Raw genomic sequence first — 21779 nt, forward strand, 5'->3', positions numbered from 1 at the left:
GCGCTCCCAACACACGCACGGGGAAATGCACACTGCTATCGCAGCGAAGCCGATGTGTAACTGTCAGCAGCTTGTGCTAAAAATACTAAGCTAAGAACTGAATAGGTTGGATATTGTTCTAGAGAGAAAATTCAACTGCAGTGACAAAGAACGAAGTATTTCCAAGCTCCAGCCTGAAAATAATAACTTCTGGGTAGAGCAAGTGGAACTTAAGAGAAAGGTACCAGTAGCTAAAAAATCAAAGGGAAACAAAACCTGTGTTTGATGAAAGACCAGAGCCTTAATCTTGAAGTCCTACTGAGTATTTGCTGAGAAATGAAGGCAGAAAGAAATTCAGTACTTAGAAAATGCAAGAATGTCATCTAAGGCTTTACTGGAGTACTGAAACATCCCTTTAGTGTCAGCAGTGGAAAAACCATGGGACTGTCCAGTCTGTGTTTTTTCAGGATTAAAATTTAACCAGTACCATAAGTAGAGACACATGCTCTCCTTAGGTACACTGTTTTTCTCAGTGACTGTTAGTCGATGTTTCTCCAAGAATTATCTACCTAAAACATACTTACAAAGGGAAATTGGAGTGAGAGAAGGGATAAGTGTTGTAATTAACACACAAGAGCATAATCAAGGATACAGACTGCTGAGACTATGGTAAAAATGTTTCAGGTCCTGCGAATTTATCCAAATAATAAAAACGGAAGTAATCATAAATTACACACAGGGTTTCGGTGATGCTTAGTCACATAAATCCTAACTTACTACACTGTTTCTTTGCCTCTGAGTTGAATCTGAGACATCCCTGTGGCACTGGAGCAGTAATTTTACCTGCCCTATGATCCCCCTGAAACACAAATTGTTTGCTGCCATGTTATTAAGCCTTTTCAGAATGCAACAGTGCTGACAAAGAAAAGGGATGAAAGAGTTTAGCCAGAAATGTTAGACACTCTCCAGCTTGGCTACCAAAAGCATTGTGATCATGTTTACCTCTAGGTTCAGCTTTTCCCAGTAAGGAGCACCAGGAAAAGCCTGACTGAAGAGAAGCAGTGCAGCTGCGTGCTCCAGCCGTGACACCGAGCTCTGACACCCCAACTGAGAGGCACAGGGAGATCCCTCAGCACATCTGCCAGGGAGGGAGGGCAGGGGCACCAAAGCAGCACAAGACAGATGACACATCCTCCATGATACAAACTGAATCCCACCACTGACAAAGGACAGGGAGCCATGAAAACTTGAAAATGAGCTCTTACTGGTTATAATACATATGGCTGATGAATGGACTCATGCACACTCAAATTGGTTTTCTTTGCACTGAAAGAGGAGCCATAAAGCTCTCAGGGTCTCTCCTTTTTCACACCAGACTTCTATTACTATACACTCTGTGGCTTACAAACACAAGGAAAGCACTAGTTCACTGCAAAAGTGAAAATGTCTTGTGGTTGGAGGTCCTGAAATGACCTGTGACTAAACAATGAAATAATGTCTGCTTTTTCATGTCCAAAGATGCTTCAGTGTATTTTTTGGCAGTGGCAGCATTGACCACTCCTGTCTTCTTTATTTTAGTTTACAAAGTCGTTCTAAATCTACCAAGTATTCTGCATTAATAAGTACAAAGCAGATGGCAGCTGTGTTAAAACTCTGGCCTTCAATGATTGGAACTTTTAACAGACTGCAAGTGGCAGTGGAACTCAATTCATATCCAGAGTTCCAATTATTTTGTTCAAAAAAAATGGTATTGAATATGTCACCCTCAGCTCCTTTCCAGGCTGCTCCAGATGAATTAGTGAGAAGATTTACTGAGACATAAATAACCAATTTATCCTACAACCTTGGATGAATGTGACTTACAAAACAAGAGTATAAATGTTCAACTGGTCAATATGAAGGCTGAGTGTTTACAAACATTTACAAACTTGTCAGGAGCAATGTGGTGGATAGCATACAACTGAAGTTTAATTTGTAGGGGAACTTCAGGACAAAAACAGTGTAACAAACTGGCCACGAATAACCACATCTAAAGTTCTGGCTTCTACTGCGGAAAAGGGGATATTAAAAAATTGTTACTAAAATAAAAAGCAAGAAATTATTTGAATGCTTCATCAATTCACAACAAACTGGAGCTTTGTTTTATGTTTTATAGACGAGGCCATCTGACCCGGTATACACCTTCAAAACAGCCAGTGGTGAATATTGAGAGAGTAAAGTAAGTCAGCAACGTCACAGAAATGCTCTATAGCAAGATGACCTAGAGAAGAATCCAAATGTTCAACAAAACCAAACACACTCATGTATGGTGCTCGCATGGTGCTTGCCAAGGAGATGTGCAGCCCTGCCACTACTACAGGTGACTTCCAGCTTGTCCCAGGAACTGCGACAAGACTGGAAATTGCAAGTACCACTAATGGGAGAGCACAGCACGGCAGGGCAAAAAACCATCAGAACTTCTGAAGCCCAGAACTGTCTCCCATGGAGGAAGCCATTGAGCCTTTCCAAGTGTAGCAGCACAAAGAGGTACTTAGTCTTGGTGCTCATATAGTGAATAAATGCATTTACTGATAATATAATATATTCTCAGTGCTCTCCCTTCTAAAAATTGTGTAAGACAGCAAGGATAAAACAACTGGCAATTGAAGAAGGAAGGAGAAAGTCTAAAACAAGTTGGAGCCACCAATTCTGCCACAGCAGCTGCTGGGTGCTAGTGTGTAATTCTGTGTGCATGTGTGAAACTCACTCAAAACCATACAGCTCCGAGAGACTCCAACATTAAGATGGCACAGATCAATACCTGCTGCAGCTGTACTCTGTTTAAAGTACCTGTGAACAAATAAAGTTGATATGGTCAAGGAGAGAGTAAAAAGAGCTATGTGAGCAATCTGGAAAAGCAAGCAGGGGGGAAAAGAACCACAACCAACCAACAAAACAAACATGAAAAAGCTTAAAAGACCAAGTCATTCTGGTCCTTTGTCATTTTATATCAAACCTTATGCCTCATTCAAACCACTATTTCAAATGTTCAATGTTATCTTTGAACAAGCCTAAGCTGAAACATGTTATAAGGCTCTGCATGCATTCACACTTGACACAGGCAGGAAGGGGCTTTTGGAGAAGAGGTTTTAATACTGAAGACAGATGTAAGATGTGTTTCAGCATGACAGTCTAATTACAGGCTGCAATTTCAATTTCATTTACTTATGTTGCATCTCGTGATGGCTTAACATTTCCCACAAAAACAATTACAGGACAGTACTAAGAACACAATTTACTGTCTCCAATCTTCATGAATATGCAGAATTCATTCCACCCAACACCACATTTCATTTCTGACCCTGCAGTGCTCAGTTTATACACTAAAAATAACAGAAAAAAAGTGTCTTTATACATTTTATATAGATACTGTATATTATTCAAATTTGTACAGATTTGCAACCTTAGCCAAAAGTTGCATTCTAAATAAATAAATCACGCTGCAGTAATAACAGCTATAATGATTTAAAAATAGTGTCTGGAGACAAAATGAGACTGGGAATTCATCCTCCTGTAGACTCTGTGGATAAAGAGTTGCAAACAATACCCTGGCCAAAAGGTATGAAGGTTTTTCTTCTAAAATAAAGACCCAAAGGGGGTGAAAGGGATGTAACACATGGGCAGAATGAACTATGAGGTGACAGCATATGTTGTAGCAGTTATTTGATCATAGCTCCAGTAATAAGAAATCCTGTATAAAAAAGAACTGGCTAGCCTTCAAAGGTCTTCAAGCCAAGAAAAGAAGGAAGAGGAATAATGACAAAAATTATCTCACCTGCCTTTTTTCTTTCTCTGTGTAGGTCAAAGTACCGGCTGCAATAGATTTAATAGCTGTCACTGTCCAGAAGAGGGAATCATGTTCGCAGCCTTTTGCCTCACTGCTTTAAAGAGGCCAGTTTGTCCACTCCTGCAACATGGCCATATCCTGTGGGATCTACTCACTGCTTATCAACGTGATGGCAAATATACCTAATACTATGAAACTGCTCTTGTCTTGAGAAACAGAAGCAGTAAGCAATTTGAAAATTATATCTATTATATGGTCAACTTTAAAGTAACTTTTTTCCTCTATTAACAGCCTTCTGAACCTGGTTTCCTAAGAAAAAGATGATTATGAAAAAGAACTGTTTGGGCTGAGTATCCCATGAATAACTCATGAGCCCATTTCCCACTGTTAGTTTGATCTGACAAATATGTATTCTTCTAAAGTCATTAACTTCCTAAAAGTTTTCAGAAGGTATGCATCTAGATAGTAAATGTAGCCCTTAGCAACGCCTTCCCCAGGAGATATGACTCCAGCATGATCCTTAGTCCCTATTAGACATCAGGACCCATACAGCAGAGGGACTGTATGAATAGTGCCACTGTGGAAAAAGCTCTAATTGGGGCCCATACAAATCAGACATCAGGTAATATAATCATCTCTCTCACACTTGAGATCAGCCCTCAATAGTTCTGCTTCTCATGAAAATGGCATTTTTTAAAGTCTGTAATTCCCACATCAAATGACTCTTCTTTCTTTAAAGGCTATGCTCCTCAAAAATACATCCTCAGAGAACCCTCAGAAAGATGTCAATCAGACTGAGGAGCTTCTGGAAGGGGCAAGTAACAAAGGAGAATCAGAAACTCAGAGGCAGCTAGAGAAAATTACATTCTGGGGTAAACTTCCCATGTTTTAATTACACAGAAGCAAAGTCTGCTTTGCTGATTAATCAGGCTTTTGTCACTATTCACATTTGAAAACACACAGCCTGACTTACTTCTAATCAAACTTTCTTCTTGGAGCAGCACCCAGCTGGTGGGGATGCGACTGAGATGTGCAGAAGGGCACCCAGCAGCTGCAACTGGCAAGCTCAGCTCCATGGGATGGGCTGCAGCCCTTGCCCATCAGAGAACATTTGCACATAATGATGATGAAATGGGGGACCTGCTTTCAAAATGGCTTACTGCTCTATTGGTAATTCTTTTTCAACTAATTTAAGACTGCAGCCAAGTATAACCAAAAAATGATTGCTGTCCTCAGCCACTAACAATCTGTAGAGCTTCTGGCTGTTTTAACCATCAATCTCATTCAGCTGACTGGTGGAGGATGCAGATGAAGGAAAAGGAATCCAGTTCAATGAAATCAGCTGTTTCTCTTACAAAATTCTCCACCTTCCAGCCAACAGCTCTTCTCAAGCTAATAATGTCAGATGGTTTCCCAACAAGGTACAGTGAAATGAAGAGACACCCCTCTAGCTTTACCCTCTGGCCAAATTTGGCCAGGATCACTTGAACACAATCCAGTACCCCATAGTGCATTTTCAGACCAAGCTGTTCCCTTCTCCAGCTGTCCTGCGCAGTCAGTCTTCCACAAATTATAAACATTTGCATAGTTCTTACAAGACAACCTGTGCTGCTGGAGTGCAAGGAAGTAAAACAATGCCAGTAATGAGGGATTTCTCATTTTCATTACTTCCTCTCCTTCTAATTAAATGTGAGTAATGTTGGCAGTATCACCAGTGCACCAGGCCAGGAGCACTCATTGGTGCAGAGCTTCTCAAACTGTGGTTCACAAAGTATCAGCAGCAACAAAGATAGAGTCAGAGACCCAGAGCTGGACCCTAGAATCAGATTAAGCAGGTTCTTGGGGTTTTTCCCACACAGATTCTGGTGCATTCACTAGTGCTACCTGTCACTTCTTTGGCTCTGTGTTTCCATACATTTCAGATTTGCACTTTGTGTCTCGCAAACCAAGATAAAGCATTTCCAGGGCTGTATCGGCTGGGAATTTTAATATGGACCAAATGGCAAAAGAAAGCAAAGTGCCTTGCCTCACCTCTACATCCAGGAAGGTGGAAAGCAGAACTCCAGCTGCTCATTTCAGCCACAGTGTGTCCAGCAGATGGCAACTCCCAAGTTTTCAAGAGAGCAGTGACTATTACTCTGCATCATTGGGAACCGACTATGAAATTAGAGCTTTCACAAAAAAAGATTTGAGAGCTTTGACTGCTTTGCAGTGCATACAAATGCAGTATGTTTTAACAATGGAAAGGAGACAAATGCACAGAAATAACTAATGGCAAGTTTGACAAATAATAAACTTCCTTGCCTCCGTTCTTTTTGTTGCCACCTCTTCTTTATAACTAGATTTCTAACAACAGCATTTTGCTGTTGAATTTCTCTATTGGCTAAAGCCTTACCTGAAAAGTCAGCTATAGTTATTCAGTTATTTGAAGGGTAAACTGCTGCCTCTCTAGGTAGTTTTCCCTAGCACAGGATCTAAGGAAAGCACAAGCCACTGGCAACAGAGTACAGTTAGCAAACGTCCTTTTTTGAGTCTTGAAGGTTTCGGAGGTAGAAGCTCAAACAAGTAGGAATGCTGCATAAATCAAGGGGATTAAGGAAATGATGCTTTTCTTTCTACAGAATTCTCTCAGCCTTTAGGATATAGCCCATCCTTTTCACAAAAAAAAAAAAAAAAAAAAAAAAAAAGGAAATTAAAAAAGAAAAAAAAAGAGAAGGCACTTAGATTAAAAGCACAGAAAGAGAAAAGTTTGTTTTACTGACTGTGAAGAAATTCTGGATGTCTGGAGGAGAATGTGGAAAACAACTGTTCTTCCCTGGGTATGTCGCAGAGAAATAAAAATATTTCATTATGAAATAAAAACATTCTGCTCTGCAATCATCTGAGGTGATCTTTAGTCTCAAGGGTTCAGCAATTCAACAAATGAAAATCAAAGTCAATAAAAATGAATGAAGCCAGGCAAGTATTCTGTATCAGGTGGCAAAAGTTATTTTGGGAGCCTACAAACCAGTGAGTGCAGTGATACAATGACAGCTCATCTGCAACTGGCACTGTTCCAGGGAATGGCCTCTGAATGGCAATTCCCATCAGAGAAGCAGTGCTGCTCTTTAATATTGTTTTGCCCATGCTTCAGGACCTTAATACCCCAGAGTAGCTGCAAATGTACCAAGAGCAATTTGTGCAGGGCTCCTCATGGAGAAATGAACTATTTTAGGAGTAACCAATCCTTTTCTCTACAATAATAGCTGCTAGTCTGCTGTACCAATGGACTGATTCAGCATCAACACTGACAAGGTACTTCAGCCTCTGACACTTTTAAAGGAGCTTTGTGCTTCTTTTAACCATCAGAAAGGGGAGGAGAAATCTGCTCTGTTTTCAGTTATATGAGAGCTTTTAAAAATTTTACAGCAGAAGCGCAGCACCTAATCCAACAAAGCCTGCCAAGAACATTTAAAATCAAGGTCTCAGAGAATTTGCTTCCTATAAATTCACAAGTATTGTAAGGAAAGGATCTTTTCCTCAGAAAGGCAGCACAAATCCCACTGGAGTTGCACAGGGCTGAGGACTGTTTTCTGCCACACTGTGAGGAAGACAGCTGAAAGTACTGGGAAATAGGCTGTAGGGATGAACAAAATGCACTGGACTTAGTGAATAGGAACGGGAAGAAGAAGATGAAAATATTATTTCTGACAGAAATCAAAGCATTTTCTCAAAATAAAATCAAGAGCAGGAACAGGCTATAATAGGCATTTAATTCATTTAATGCAATGACTGTTCTTAATACATGAAAAATACACTCCCCTTCCTACCTAAACTATTGCCTGTTACTAACCAACTACCTAGAGAAGGGTAGAGAGGAAAGGTGGAGCCAGTAAAACTTCCATGAGCATGTATGCAAAGAGAAATCCTATCTTCTTGCAGACATGCTTTTCCTTTAATTTCACAAAGTAAAACATGTCAGATAACTGAAAACAACACAAAAAACAAAATAACAATATCATCAATCTGTAATCATGCTACGATTTCTCATCACTAGAAATGGAAAATTTTTTTTCTCCTTTTACTAAGGAGAGGCTAGCCAGTACCTTTAAAATTATCTCTTTTCAGTTACTTTCTTCACTGTGAGAAGGTGAAGAGCTGCATCTATTACAACTACATGCTGTGCAAACCTCATTTGGACATGATCATCATCTATCACTCCTGCTGCGCAGGTAGCATGTGAAAGGGAAACAAAACAGAGATTGTGCTGCAGTATTTGACACCACCCACTCCCCTGCTCATATGCTTCAGTTCACCTAGAGCCCAGCTGCCACACAGGAATTCTCTTTTTGGGACCCCCACCTTTTCTCTCCCTCCAAGCATAGCTTGGAGGAGCTCTGATGCTCCAAGGAGGCAGAAGGGGGGAGGCAGAAACCTCTCTTTCTCTCCCAAACCATTAAGGTGTTCCTACTGAAAAGCATGTCAAAGATAAGTTATTATGTCAACCTTGCCTTTGTAAATACACACACCTTGCCTTTGTAAATACACACACATTACTTGCAGCAGTACCTCTTCTCATCACATGGATACGTTTCAGTGGAAGATAAATATTGCAAAAGAAATCAGAATGCCTGTATCCTTTGAGGCAGTGCTGTGCACAGTCCTGAAAAGAGCTATTAATGTCAGCACCCTACTTATTTTCTCTAACTCACACTTTAACTGTCACTGCTATCCATAATCTCGACCAGGGACAGTCAGTAGAGGCACAGAACTTAAAAAAGCAAGAAAGATAGTGTTTGTGTTTTTCAGAAAGCTCTGGAGTAAACTGCAATAAATATTAGATGATTTTTAGGGAAGCAGAAGCAACCAGAGTTAGCCTTGAAAGACAGAATTCAGCCTTAACAACACTCTTTCTACCAACTCGCATAACTCGCATAGATACAAAGAGTTGTGTTTCACAGCTCTGGTTAGCACTGTGCCAATTCAGGGGACTTGCACTAGTTTGTCACATCCTGACTCTTGGTATGACTCAGGGCAGCAGGAGTTGCCTGCACTTTGTGTTTTCTGATGCACTGCAGCATGCCTGGCTTTGAACAGCTGTACAGCAGCGCACACTAGAGAACAGCTCTCTCCATCTCACCCACAGCCCTCTGAGCGCCTCCAGCAACTCAGGAGAGCACAGACAAACAGTAACACGGCACAGAAACACCCAGCTGCACACACACACCCTCCCTGAGTGTAGGGACAGGAGGGGTGCCGCTTCACAATTCTCCTTATTTCCCTCAGCATCTTAATAAGCTATTTGGGAGGAACAAGCCCTCTAAAGGCACCTCCTGAGGATGGTGTAACAGACCTTCCCACATGGGATTCTGGACAAGAAACACTGAACTAGAAATCCTGTCCTGCCCTAGCAAACATGCTACCCCCTTTTTTACAGTATTTGTGACGTGGGTCCCCCCCCACTGAGCTTCTCTAGTCTCCAGCTAGAGCCTAATCCCCATCACAGGTAGTGAAGTGCCCAGCCACCTCATTTATTAAAAAGATGACAACACACACATGCCTCACAGAAATTTGATAAGCTCCTGGCACAGAGCAGCAGCCCCAGAAGCAGAGAGGAGCGCTCTGGTCTCTCTTCACTCACGTCTTCAACAGGGAATGGCAATGCCAGGACCCAGCACTGACAGTAACAGAGAACGATCACCTAGAGTTTCCTGATACAGGCTTTAATGTTCTGATGTACCAAGTGTGCCATCTGCAATATAGCAATGGACGTAAGCACGTGCTGAACCTTACAACCATGAATGGCCTCAGTGATTTCTCTAGGACTATGCATAACTTTTGAGGCAAACACATATAAGAATGAAAGATCAGGGCATGAAAAAGTGTACAACTCTCACTGGAACAAAGTGATGAAGGCATTCATGAAACTGACCTCTATAAACACACTCTTTTATCTTCTCCCACAGTTTTTAAATGCAGCTGGAGGCCAGGAAATGAGAGGATGAAGAAAACCCCCTGCAGGTTATCTACACAAACGAATGAGGCCACAAAAACAGTAGCCTAGGCACCACTTTGTTCAACTCCCAAGTTTAAAAGCAGCAACAAGTTCACCTTCCATCTCAGTAAACAGACACAAAAACAACTGTTTCATGGTTCCAAACACGTACTCACCCAGAAGAGAAGGTTGAAAACAAACATTAGGTACTTGATACACTGCAGGCAGTTGTGAGCCATGCTGCACCTCTTCAGTTCTAGGAGAAAAATAAATGAGAGATCCAGGTAAAAGACAACGTACTTGTTTCCCTTGGGGGTCGTGTACTTAGCCTTGGTGGCCTTCGGGCCTGGGTTGGTATGAAATCCAAAAAAAGAGTTGCTGGCAGCCCCGAACTGGCCACCGTACATGCTGCTGTATCGACGGAAGGCGCCATTTGGGAAACTGTAATCCTTGCTGTCCAGGGAAGGGCTCCTGTGATAGGTGGACTCATCAGTGCTGGACCTGCGCATGGTGGCTTCAGCTGTCCCGTTCCTGCTGCTCTGACAGCCGTCGGGCGAAAGGTTGGCGATCGTCCTTCCTCCTCCTCCTCCTCGCTAGGAATCCCCTATTGCTTTGCACCAGCTGTTCTTTTGACTGCCATCCTGCCAAGGAGTTACGCCTGCTGTGCGGCAGCAAAGTTGGTGAACTGAAGTCTGCTTAGCCAGAAGTTAGGGAGCAGCGTGCTTCCACATGAGAAAGACTTCTGCACAAGTAAACATTCCCGTCACTGTCACGATCGTCCCTCCCGGCCCACCCCGCTACCAGGGAAGGAAAAATCAGAGAGACATATACTGTACCCAGAGCAAAGAATTTTTAAAAAAGGAACCGTGACCTCGCTCGGCTCGCAAATGCCATACAAAACCCCGGCTCCGCATGCCACGAACGGACAAGAGTTCCGCTGCCCGAGACCCGCGGCAGGAATTATCCGAAAGGCGAGCAGCTGCCGTGGCCCCTTCCCGGCCGCATCGCCGTGCGCCGCGATCCCCGCACGCCGCGATCCCCGCACGCTGTTCCCGCGGCGGGCGCCCGTGGCTGCCGGCCCCGCCGCTCCATTCCCGGCGCGGCCGCCCCTCCTCCGAGCGCCGCGCCAATGGCGCTGCCCGCCCGCCGGGCCACACCCCGCCCGCCGGCCCACACCCCGCCCGGCACCGGCCCACACCCCGCCCGCCGGGCCACACCCCGCCCGGCCCCGGCCCACACCCCGCCCTCACAGCCCCGCCCGGCACCGCGGGCCCCCGCCGAGCCCCGACCTGGGCGCTGGCGGCTTTCAGGGGCTGCCCGATACACAGGCGGCGCTGCCGAAAGGAACGGGAATAACTAAGTGCTGTGAAGGTATCGTACCTTCACACAGCCAGGACAGACCGTGCTCCCCGCGCCGGATGGCTCGTTTGTTCCGCGGCAGATCCATCACCGGGGTGTTCCTAATTCGCTCAGTCCCACGGAACCATCACTCAGCACCACGTACGGCCAGATCATTTGTCCCCCTGTCAGAACGCACTGATCGGCATCAAGCTCCGTACGCTGGGGAGCACTTCCCAAAAATCTGACAGCTCCCACAGGCAGTAAAGAGTTGGAAATGTGCCACACACAACTTTTTCGGGATGGGAAAATCTTACGGAAACCGTGGCAATTACAGTATCAATACTCAGGAAAGCAAGACTCATTTACCATTCTTGCCCCAAATGCCCTGTGCAAGCAATTCATTTGTCTCAGTGTGTGCCACCTCCTTATCTGTCTGCCTCCTCTCTGCCTTCCTCCTCTGTCTGCCCTTTGATTTTGACTGTAACCTACTGAAACTACGTCAAAAGATGGCTGGCTAACATTTTTTTTAAAACGCCTGCCCAGCAGAGAATTAATCAAGATGAAAACTGGTTTCCTTCATGAAGCATCTTGCCAGTCTCAGCACAAATCAAGAGACACGGGCAGCAATTAATTAAAGAACAAATTAGTAAAAGTAAAATGAGCTGGTTTTGCACATAGCCTAAGCAGTTCGCCCCTGCAAACCACCCTCTAATTCTGTTAATTTACAAACTGCAAACTTAGAGTCTAATTATTTCCCTTCATTTCCTCCACAAACTATAAATACACTGACCATACCTTGTGCAAGCTTTAGAGAGAAAGAACCTGAGCACAAAACACAAGGGTAATAACTCCTGCACCATCTGTTTCAGTAACTTTGATGACTTAAAATTTTTCCACCTTTTGATTTCCCTAATTCTAGAATTCCTTTTCTACTCCCCTCCCTTTCCTGTACAATATGAACTCCGCTCCCATAAAGAAGTCCTCCTTCCCTAGCACATAAAGATGGTCCAATGGAAGCAGATCTGTTCTCCGAGTTCCCAATATACTATTAATTTTTCCTGTGGTACCAAACAGTTCTGCCTCCAACCTTTCTCCTCACCTGTATTACAACTAGACCAATTTGGTAATAGATACCCAAAAATTATTCAAGTATTTTCTACATTTTCTGTCAGTATAGAAAAATGCCTGTGCACAGAGCATCATATTAAATGGTGAAAGAAAAACTGGGTATAGCTCAGCACACAAATTATGCTGAAGCAGTGACAAGTCAGATAACTGTTATTTAGCAAGGGTGCCCATGGTACCACATTTAACAGAGGAGAATTTGGCATATTTACCGTAAACTAGACAACTGAAGCCCAAAGGCAGCTCATTGCTATCTGGATAAGAAAAGGGTTAGAAATCATTTGCCTTCCCCTTTCCTGAAGGCAAGAAATCATCAATCCTTAAAAGAATTAAGTCCTTAATACAGTGGAATAATTCATAAAGCCAAGATCTAAGGTAGAAGGAAGAGTTTCTAAATGTTTATTTTAAATAAAAAGTAATAAACATAGTGGATATATTTCAGACAGATGCAGAAAATGCACGAGGAAGGCTGAGATCCTGCATAACCCTTACAATAAAGGGTACTTTTCCTCCAACCTCTTTTCACCATCATCCCGCAGCACATCTCATGGAAACGACAACTTTTTTAAGGCACTTAAGTGTAAGATGTAGCTCTCAAGTAGTTGCTGTTCTTTCTTATTACAATAACAACAGCTAATTAGAAACACAGTCATTTAGTAAACAGGCATTACAATCATTATTTTATTAAATCTTCTACACCAGGAAACCCAGTCAGGATCTCTAGCCTAAATGGGAAATCCTTGAGAAAGCAATGTTGCACCAACGGGCTAACTGCAGCTTGGATGACATGCTTACATGAGGGAGGGATGTCCTGCATGGGGATGGAGGGAAATCAACAAAAGGAGAAGGGCTGGTGTACTCTACTCTTGCCCATCCCTGGTGTGAAGTGAATGGAAAGGGCATGCTGGGGCCTGTGCTGACATTTAAGCAGTTTAACAATAAAGTAATGTATGAACCAAGGAGAATAAACCTTGGAAGTACTGCATCGCTGGGCCATTGTGTCTAAAGGGTGACCCAAAGGGCAGGCAAACTAGAGCTTTCACAAAACTTTTTGTTAATGACTGAGCCTAAAATCACAGTGTGGACCTAGTGACCTCTGTTCACCTCTGCTTAACATCTATTTTTTCTCTCCCCAGCTACATCTCTATATTCCCATCCTGTGGCCAATTCATATTGATTCCTCTACACAAGAAAGCAAGCACTGTGCAGTCTCGCCAGCAGAGGTTCAATTTGTATTGATTCTGGTGGCACGCTACCATTTCGGTTATAACAACTCTGTCCCTGCCACTTTGAGTGGAGTGCTGGTAACCCTTCACTGTCTCCAGCCAAAACCCTGGCCCTGAAAGAGAAGAGGCAGCAGTCTCACTCTAATGACATCAGGTGAACTCCAGGCAATAAACTGTAAAAGGTTTGGGCAACAGGGGCAGATCTCTTAACTGTGTTATGCCTCACACCCTTTCTCTGAGCAGCCTCAGCTTTCACCTGAAGACACACAGCTGCTTGTTCAACCACACTCTGCACCTCACCCTGAGCTGCACAGACCCCACACCACCCCCCTCATTATTTTGAATACCACTTTCTCTTCTTCCTACATGATTTAGCACTCAGGATCACAAGACATCAGTGCCTTCAGCTCACACAAAATGCAGCACTAATTCACCTCCTCGTTAATTTACTCTCACAAGTCCTTTAATGGTTGCACTGGTTTTCCCCCTAGTAATGCCTCTGGTCACCGTCTTCAAAATTCTGCATACCTGCTCCATCCTCCTAATGAAACAACCCACTTTGAATTAACATCAGTAGATTTCGTTAAGAAGTGATCCACAAAATAAAATTTTTAAGAACCCTGCTAGAAGGTATTAGTGAAATACACTATATAAAACAGGGTATGGATGTCACAACTGCCCCCGTTCTGCAACAAAGGAGTGTGCAAAGGCATGCACATGACAGGTGACATCAGTCCCAGTAGCTTCAGTGAACATGACTAAGATCAAACATTACTACAAGAGTGGCATCTTTTTGTGAGTTACCAGATTTGCTTCACACCACAGCACTGAAATCAGCTGAGGGTGATTAACTCATGAATACATTCCAAATGCTCAACTTTTTAATTTCATCTACATACAGAGATCACCACAGAAAAGTGTTAATCAAACCTGTCTGACCCCACCTGTCTTTTTCTTCAGGAATATGCCTGGAGAGAGATCCCTTGTTTCCTCACCCTGTGCACTCTTTGCAGCTACTGTTTGGTTATGTTTGATTCAGTGATGCAGGTTTTATAAAAATTGTACCTCTTCCAACAGTCTAAGAGAAACATCTCTTCTGACTGGAAGGTGAAACAAAGTTCAGGGCCAAGCTGGTTGTTTCAGCTAGGAGGAAAAAAAGCCTTGTGATGGAGTCTTTGACTTGTTTGTTTTTGTATATTCATTTTGTATGAATATAAATGACTAAAAGAGCAAAGCAAAGAGAGTGAGAATATTATTTTTAACCTGTCAGCCTCACACTGCCACAGGTTTTCAGTCTCTGCTCAACCGTGCCCAAGACTGTTTAGCATCTTCGTAAGTGACATAGTGGGATACAGCACACACTCACCAAGTTTGAGATGCCAGCCAGCTGAGCGGTGCAGTCATCACACCTGAGGGATGGGATGCCATCCACAGGGATCTGTACAAGCTCTGAAAGTGGGTCCATGGAAACCTCACGAGGTTCAACAAGGCCAAGTGCAAGGTGCTGCACCTGGGTGGGGGCAACCTCCAGCATCAGCACAGGCTGGGGATGAAGGGATTGAGAGCAGCCGTGCCCAGAGGGACCTGGGGACACTGGCCAGCATAGCCAGCAGGTTGAGGGAAGTGATTCTGCCCCTCTGCTCTGATGAGAGCCCATATCCAGCTCTGGAATCCTCAGTTCAAGGAAGACATGGACCTGTTGGGAGTGGGTCCGCAGGAGAGCCCCAAAGCAATCAGAGGGCTGGAACACCTTCACTCATGGGAAAGACTGAAAGAGTTCAGGTTGTTCAGCCTGGAGAAGAGCAGCCTTTCAGTACCTAAATGGGGCTTAAAGAAAGATGGGGACAGGATTTTTAACAGGACCTGTAGCAATGGAATGAGGGGTGATGTTTTTAAACTACAAGAGAATAGATTCAGACTACATATATATATATATATATATATATATATATATATATATATATATATATATATAAAAGGAAATTTTTTTTTACAACGAGATGATGAAATACTGGAGGAAGTTGCCTGAAGGGGTTGTAGATGCCCCATATCTGAAACATTCAAGGTCAATTCAAGCAGCAGTCAACAAGTTTCCTCCCTAAATCCTGCTCGCTCCTAAAAATTTACATGGTGCAATGAGACTGCACATGTTGCCAAAGACTTTAAGCAAGGTGCAAGTGGGTCAGGAGGAGCCATTAAAACCAGCTCCCGAAGTAAATGCCAGGTATGTTAAAGCAGTCCCCTAAGAAACAGGTAAATCAAGCAGTATTCAGTTCTACTCTGGGCTGCAGGTCCTTCAGCTCAAAGAGTATGACCGTGGGGCTGTAAGCTGAGGAAATCTCTAAATCTTTTGTTTTCAAAAGAAATAGGAATTTTTTTTAATATGTGATGCAGAAGATAGTATGCTTCACTTCAACCTCAAACTTACCACATACCTAAGAAACCAGACCTTCCCTTGTGTTTCCAGGTTCCCTGTTCGTCCACTAACAGTTTCAGTATCTGTAAAAGGTTATAGTTACTGGAAAGGGTTGAGCCCTGGATTGCATGGGCAGGAGAACATAGTCAGACATTCTAGAGATATCCTCAGCTAATACAAAAATCTGTTGATATTCACAGTTGTACCTACAACAACTTGAAATATTTACTGATGCCTCCAACAAAACTTTGAGAACACATTCCAGGCACAACCAATTTCACTTATATAGCAGACTTCAGGGTTTGTTATTCGTTTGGTTTCTTTCATTTTCTTTATTTTTTTTCTTTATAAATAAGGAAATCTGCATTAAAAAAATCTTCAATACTTAATAGCTCATCTCCTTCTGCTCACATGTCACCTGAAGTCATGATCTTTGGTTTATGGCTTAATTAGTTGCTATGGAAATAACATAATCATAGACACGGAGAAAATATCCTAGGTATGAATTGCAATGCTCTTTATTTAAGCCTGTGCACAAGTAACTTTGCAGAAACCTCATTCCTTTTTACATGCTCTCATCTGCATAACTGCTGCCATCACATCTGCTCGTGGATTCAGACTCAGTGCTATTCCTACATGCATGACTCAGGCTAAGGGCATTTCTTTTACCCATACTGGAGCATCTGTGTGTTCAAACAGTGCTGAAAGTGTACATACACAGAATTGCTGGTGCCAAGGCAGACTAAACAAATAAACTGTCTTAAAAAATTATCTGGTATCAGCACCCAAAACTCCATGCACCACAGAGCTCTATCACCATTTGTGCTTTCTGGGCTTTTGTCATCCTGTTCTTTGCTAATGATTTCTTCTGTCCAATACTAAAATTTTTAGAATAAGATTTCTCGTTTCCCAGGAAATTCTGTATATTTGAGCCCTACACAGAGAGGATTACTGCTGCAGATGAAAGACAAGCAGTGCCAGTCTGCAAATTCCTGAAGAAGCAGAAAGCCTTTTTCCCTACTAATGTCTTCAGTAATAAAGAATGAAAGAGCAGAAATAAAGAACCCATCTGACATTCCATACAAGAAGAATTGTAGCCCAAATAAAACTTTTGTCAAGACCTATCTTTGCAGTGTCAGCAAGTCCTAGCAGCACAGATGCAATATATGTGCTAGTTTTCTTAAAATCAGGTTACTTTCTCTAACCTGAGAGATCCGCTGACATTCAAAGAAACTCCATTTCAAACACACATGTGGTACTCTGGATCTTTCTGTCAAGTATAAAGTAATCAGGCATGAAAATCTTTAAACTGCACAGTTCCAATGAAAGGAGAAAGTTATTGTGAAAGCAGAAGCAGACAAAACAAAACAATGACTTAGAAAAACTCAAGGATTCAATAACGTTCACTAAGTAATGTCTGCCTTCTAACATCTTTATGGATTTTTTCCTTGGAGACTCAAAATGGATTCCCTTCTTGTCTTGCATCCTTAAAAACAGGACTAAGGTTTCGCACGCATATGAGCATGAAGCAAAGTTCACATAACCGTATTTCAGCTCCATTTCCAAAGCAATGAAGGCCCAGAAGCGCTCACTGACCCCACAGGCACCCGAGCGAGAGCTTAGCATATTTAAGAATCAGGTCACAGAGAGCCCATTCCAACTGAGTACTCAACCACAATTTTCACTGCTTTGAGATATTCATGTACTAAAATAGTAAGCATACATTAAATGCTTTCATGAGTGTGATTGGACATAAGCAGGAGAAATGCAGTGTTTCAAAGGCTTCAGAACGAGCTGAAGTCTGCATGTGCTGCTGTAGCAGAAGGAATTCCCCCCGAGCACACACCTTTGAGGCTGATCCACAGCTCTCCTGGCTGGGAGGTGCCTTTGGCCAAAAGAACAGGGTTTGAAACGGGGTGAGGAGCTCTTCTACCAACAACTCAGTCAGCAGATGTGGACGAGCATGCCAAGACCCCAGGCCTGGCCAGAGAAGTGATCTCTGCTGCTGCACTGCTGGGCCTGCATCCATCTCTTCATAGACAAAAGTCCTTAATTTGCTCACAGCTCCCTTAGGCTCCCCTTCCAAAATCCAAAGGTGTGTTGGAGAATACTTAAAATTAAAAAACTGAAATATAAAAGAGCCTCCAACAAATTAGAAGTGTGTTTGAAAGGGAATAATAAAAAAAACATTAAGTGATAATTCTATATTAAGATTAAAACGTAATGAACTTGCACAAAGAAAATGTAAGTGATCATATATCTTCATACATATAAGATTAACAGCTATTGTTTCTTTTCTTAATACTGTATGGAATTGCCAGAATTGTATCATCCCAGATAGTAAAAGTAAACAGCAGTGGACCTCTTATCCTTGACATCTCTGTAACCATTCAAGCAAAAATAAAGGGGCTTCCAATATTAAAAAATAAAATAAATAAATAATTCTTAGCAGGAGCACAAGCTTTGGCTTTTTGATTTGCTATTCTGAGTATTCATAAGAGTGAACAGTCAAAAATAACTTGAGGACTGCTAGCAGCACATACACATTTAAATACATATTTGAACAGAAAACACATACAAGTAAACAATTTAAAACAATAACCTAGGATTTACAGCCCTAATAAGCATATTAGTGAGTACAATAGTGCTAATGCTTGAAATAAAAAAATTCTTTTGGAATAAAAAGTATCACCTGCACTAGAAACGATATATTTGTATTTACTCTTCACATCAGCACAATTCAGCTCTTTTTATATATCACTGTCAAAATCTGTAAGTAAATTCATGTTCCTAAGAGAACATCTACACAAAATGAAGAGGCACCTGCATTTTAAGGCAGAACACATGCCATATCCTTTCTGCAAAACACACCTATATTCAGTTACCAAAACATAATACAGAAGCTCTAGTTCAGTAAACTCAAAATATCAAAAAAAAAAAAAAAAAAAAAAAAAAAAAAAAGAGAGAGAGAGAGAAACTCATCCCTATTTATTACAGTGCTTAATATGCTATGTAACTTTCATCATGGAGGCTTTGTTTGGACAGAAATAAGGATATAAGTTAGAGTTTTAATGATACAGAATGAAAGATAATTGCTCATAGCAAAGGTACTACCAAAGTACCTGTTTAGTCTTTAAAGTCATCACCTATTTCGCATTCTGTATTTAATCAACACCAAATTTGTGCCTAAATCATATCTGAGCATTTGTGCTTAGTGTTTCCTATTAGTCTGTAGTAGGCTTTCAGACATTCCCACTCTGTAAGAAACACTTGTCATAGGACCTTTGCAAAATGTAATCCTGCTAAATCTAAGCTCTAGCATACGCTAAACTGCTAAAAATGCAAGGTCAACGTCTTCTGCAGTCTGACCTCCAAGCAGTTTGTTTGCTGTGTTATATTTATGAGGATGTTTATGAAGGCAGATTTATACACTAAAAATTATTCTGCATCAAATCACCAAAAAGCCTTCTGAAAAGAAGCTTTTTCACATAAAAAGATATCTGTTCCATTATGGTTTTCAGAAATGACAGGGAATGCACAAAGAAAAACCAGGCCTCCTGATTTCTGTATTCTGCATTCCTGCCTTTAAACAGGATTTCTTATTTGACAGGGAAAGAAGACCTCCCTAGAAGAATATTTATTTTACATGTATTTCCAGATATCTAAAGCATATTAAGCTTCTGCATAGTTCTGGTATTGCTAATGATATTTATCTCAAATAACACATGATTATGAGCCTGTAAAACTTTAATTAAGATGCTTTATAAGCTTTTATAAGTGTCACCCAAATCTATGCTGTAGGGTAAACTGTACTTTTCATTTCTATTTGTGATGTTTACACTGTGCAAAGAGATTCATTACAGTAAAAGCTATTTATTATTTCTTAGCTGGCTACACAAATTCCTTGGTCCAAGTCCATCTGGATAAAGCACATAAATAATTTTTGTTTGCTTCCATTTTGCTTGGAATTCCTACGTGGTTGGTCACTAAAAAAAAAAAAATCATTTCTATGAGTGGTCAGTGGAGGTGGCATTAAATTTTTTATTCAAGACAGAGGCAGGATGATTGAATCCAATACTCCCTTTACCACTGTGGAATGGGATTTCTTTATTGGTCTGTTTTGGACAGGATAGGTGTGACAAGTACAACAGGACAGATGTGACAGGGCACTAAAGCTCCAAGAACTGGGAGAAGAGCTGACATCCCCACCTGCAAGGACTCCCTGCTGACCTGCCAGCTCTGTGGGGCAGACAAGCAGTCCCAAAGGCATCCTGGACACCTTTTCCTTCAGACAGGTCTTAGACCCTGTCCTACAGTAAAATGCACCTTTCTTGCCTAACAAAACAATGAGAAGAATTTCAAGCAAAACACACCCTTACAAATTTCTTAAAATGCAACCCAAAAAGAAACCAAATCAGCTTCTCAATAAACAACTGAAACTAGAGAATGTCCCTTTGAAATGGGTAGGACTCACAGTGCTGCATGTGGCAGTCTGATGGCAGCTCTGGTCCTGCTATGAGCCCAGTGTAATCCTGGCCTGGCTTAGGTGCTGCTTCAACAGCAAACTCTGCTAGAAAGGGAACCAAGCCAAAACTGGCTTTGGCAAAACAGAGGTGCAAATCAGATTTTTCTTCATGGAGTAAGTTACAGACCCCGCAAACTCAAGCCTCTTGCAGCTGGAAGCTGACAGCTTCAGATGAGAGGAATTTATCATTATTATTTTAGTATGAGAGCAGTTCACTGATTGCAGCTTGACAACTCAAGTTAATTAGTTGATGAAGGGTCTGATACACTCTGGCTGGCTCCACATCTGTGGATGATGACACAATCAGTAGAATGAAATCCATACTTAAATGGTCTTTGGTCTTTTTAATCCTAAACTACAAATCACAAAATCCACATAACAAAACCTAGAGATCAGAGGAACTACACAAGAGGTTCCCCTTTCTCTAGCCCTCGGGACAGTCTTGTCTCTACTGCTTAGTGAAGCTCATAAACAGACAGACTTGACTTCAAAAGCATCCTCTTTTTCTCCTGGACTCCCAGTGGTTCTCAATAATAAGATAACTGGTTTGAGCACAGCCTGGCAATGTTCCCTTATGGCTGCTCTCCCCAGCAGGGAAATACCAAGCTGCAGGCTTTCCTCTGCTCCTGCCAAACACCAGGTGGGATTCACCCACCCTGTCAAAGGGATTATGTCAAGATCATCTGGCCCCACCTATCAATGCTCTGATGCTATTTTGCATCAAAACTTACACTCTGTTTCAGTTCTTATCAACTGACACCTAAAATAGTATGTGAAGCCATGATGTCCCAAGCTCCTAAGAAATACCAGAGAAGCACAAATGGCAGGGAAATTTGGCTGGAAAGTGATCTGTGTGGGGCTGGAGCCACTGAAAGCCACTAGACAGTGAGGAAGGGATAGAGCATTGCCTGTTGGGAACAAAAACAGGCTGTTGCTGGTAGATAGACCTGGAGCCTTATTTCAATGGGAGCTACTGTATAAATCCAGCCATTCCTCTGCCAGACTCCACATGTAACTGCACAGCATAGTGGTAAATCTCTTCATGGCCTCAAGCTTTTAGCAACAAGAAAAGCATTTTTTTTTCCTCTGCCTTTCCTATTCAGGTTTTTCACTTTTCAGGGCAGAGCCTGCTTCTGTCTCCCCTTTTTACTTAGCACCTAGAAAGATGAGCTGCACTTACAAGTGCTCTCTTAAATCAAAAGCAGAAGAGACAACTGCAAGAACCCCTGGGTATATCTGAGATGTGATCAATCAGAGGTTGCTGGAGAGCAATCAAGAGAAAGGAAGTCGCTTCCTACAAAGACAATGAAATTCCAAGACCAGCAGCTCTGGTTCCCAGAAATGATGGGCAGAGTATGTAACCCAGC

General features: G+C 42.1%; 1 protein-coding gene across 17 annotated transcripts in view; it reads right to left on the reverse strand.

The window, feature by feature from the left end:
• The window catches only part of TSPAN4 (tetraspanin 4), a 430007-nt gene that overhangs the window by 188981 nt on the left and 219247 nt on the right, over positions 1-21779 (reverse strand). For 8 of the 17 annotated variants that reach the window (XR_014955985.1, XR_014955981.1, XM_085581605.1 and 5 more), the window contains one exon: positions 9956-10035. Coding sequence is in view for 13 of the 17 variants with exons in the window: in XM_085581602.1 (XP_085437728.1) it covers positions 9956-10035 (80 nt within the window). In the remaining 4 variants the exon portion in view is untranslated. The other 9 variants (XM_085581598.1, XM_085581597.1, XM_085581596.1 and 6 more) reach the window with 5 other exon arrangements.

The sequence above is a fragment of the Lonchura striata genome, chromosome 5, assembly GCF_050655825.1.
Source record: "Lonchura striata isolate lonStrDom1 chromosome 5, ASM5065582v1, whole genome shotgun sequence".
NCBI lineage: Eukaryota > Metazoa > Chordata > Aves > Passeriformes > Estrildidae > Lonchura > Lonchura striata.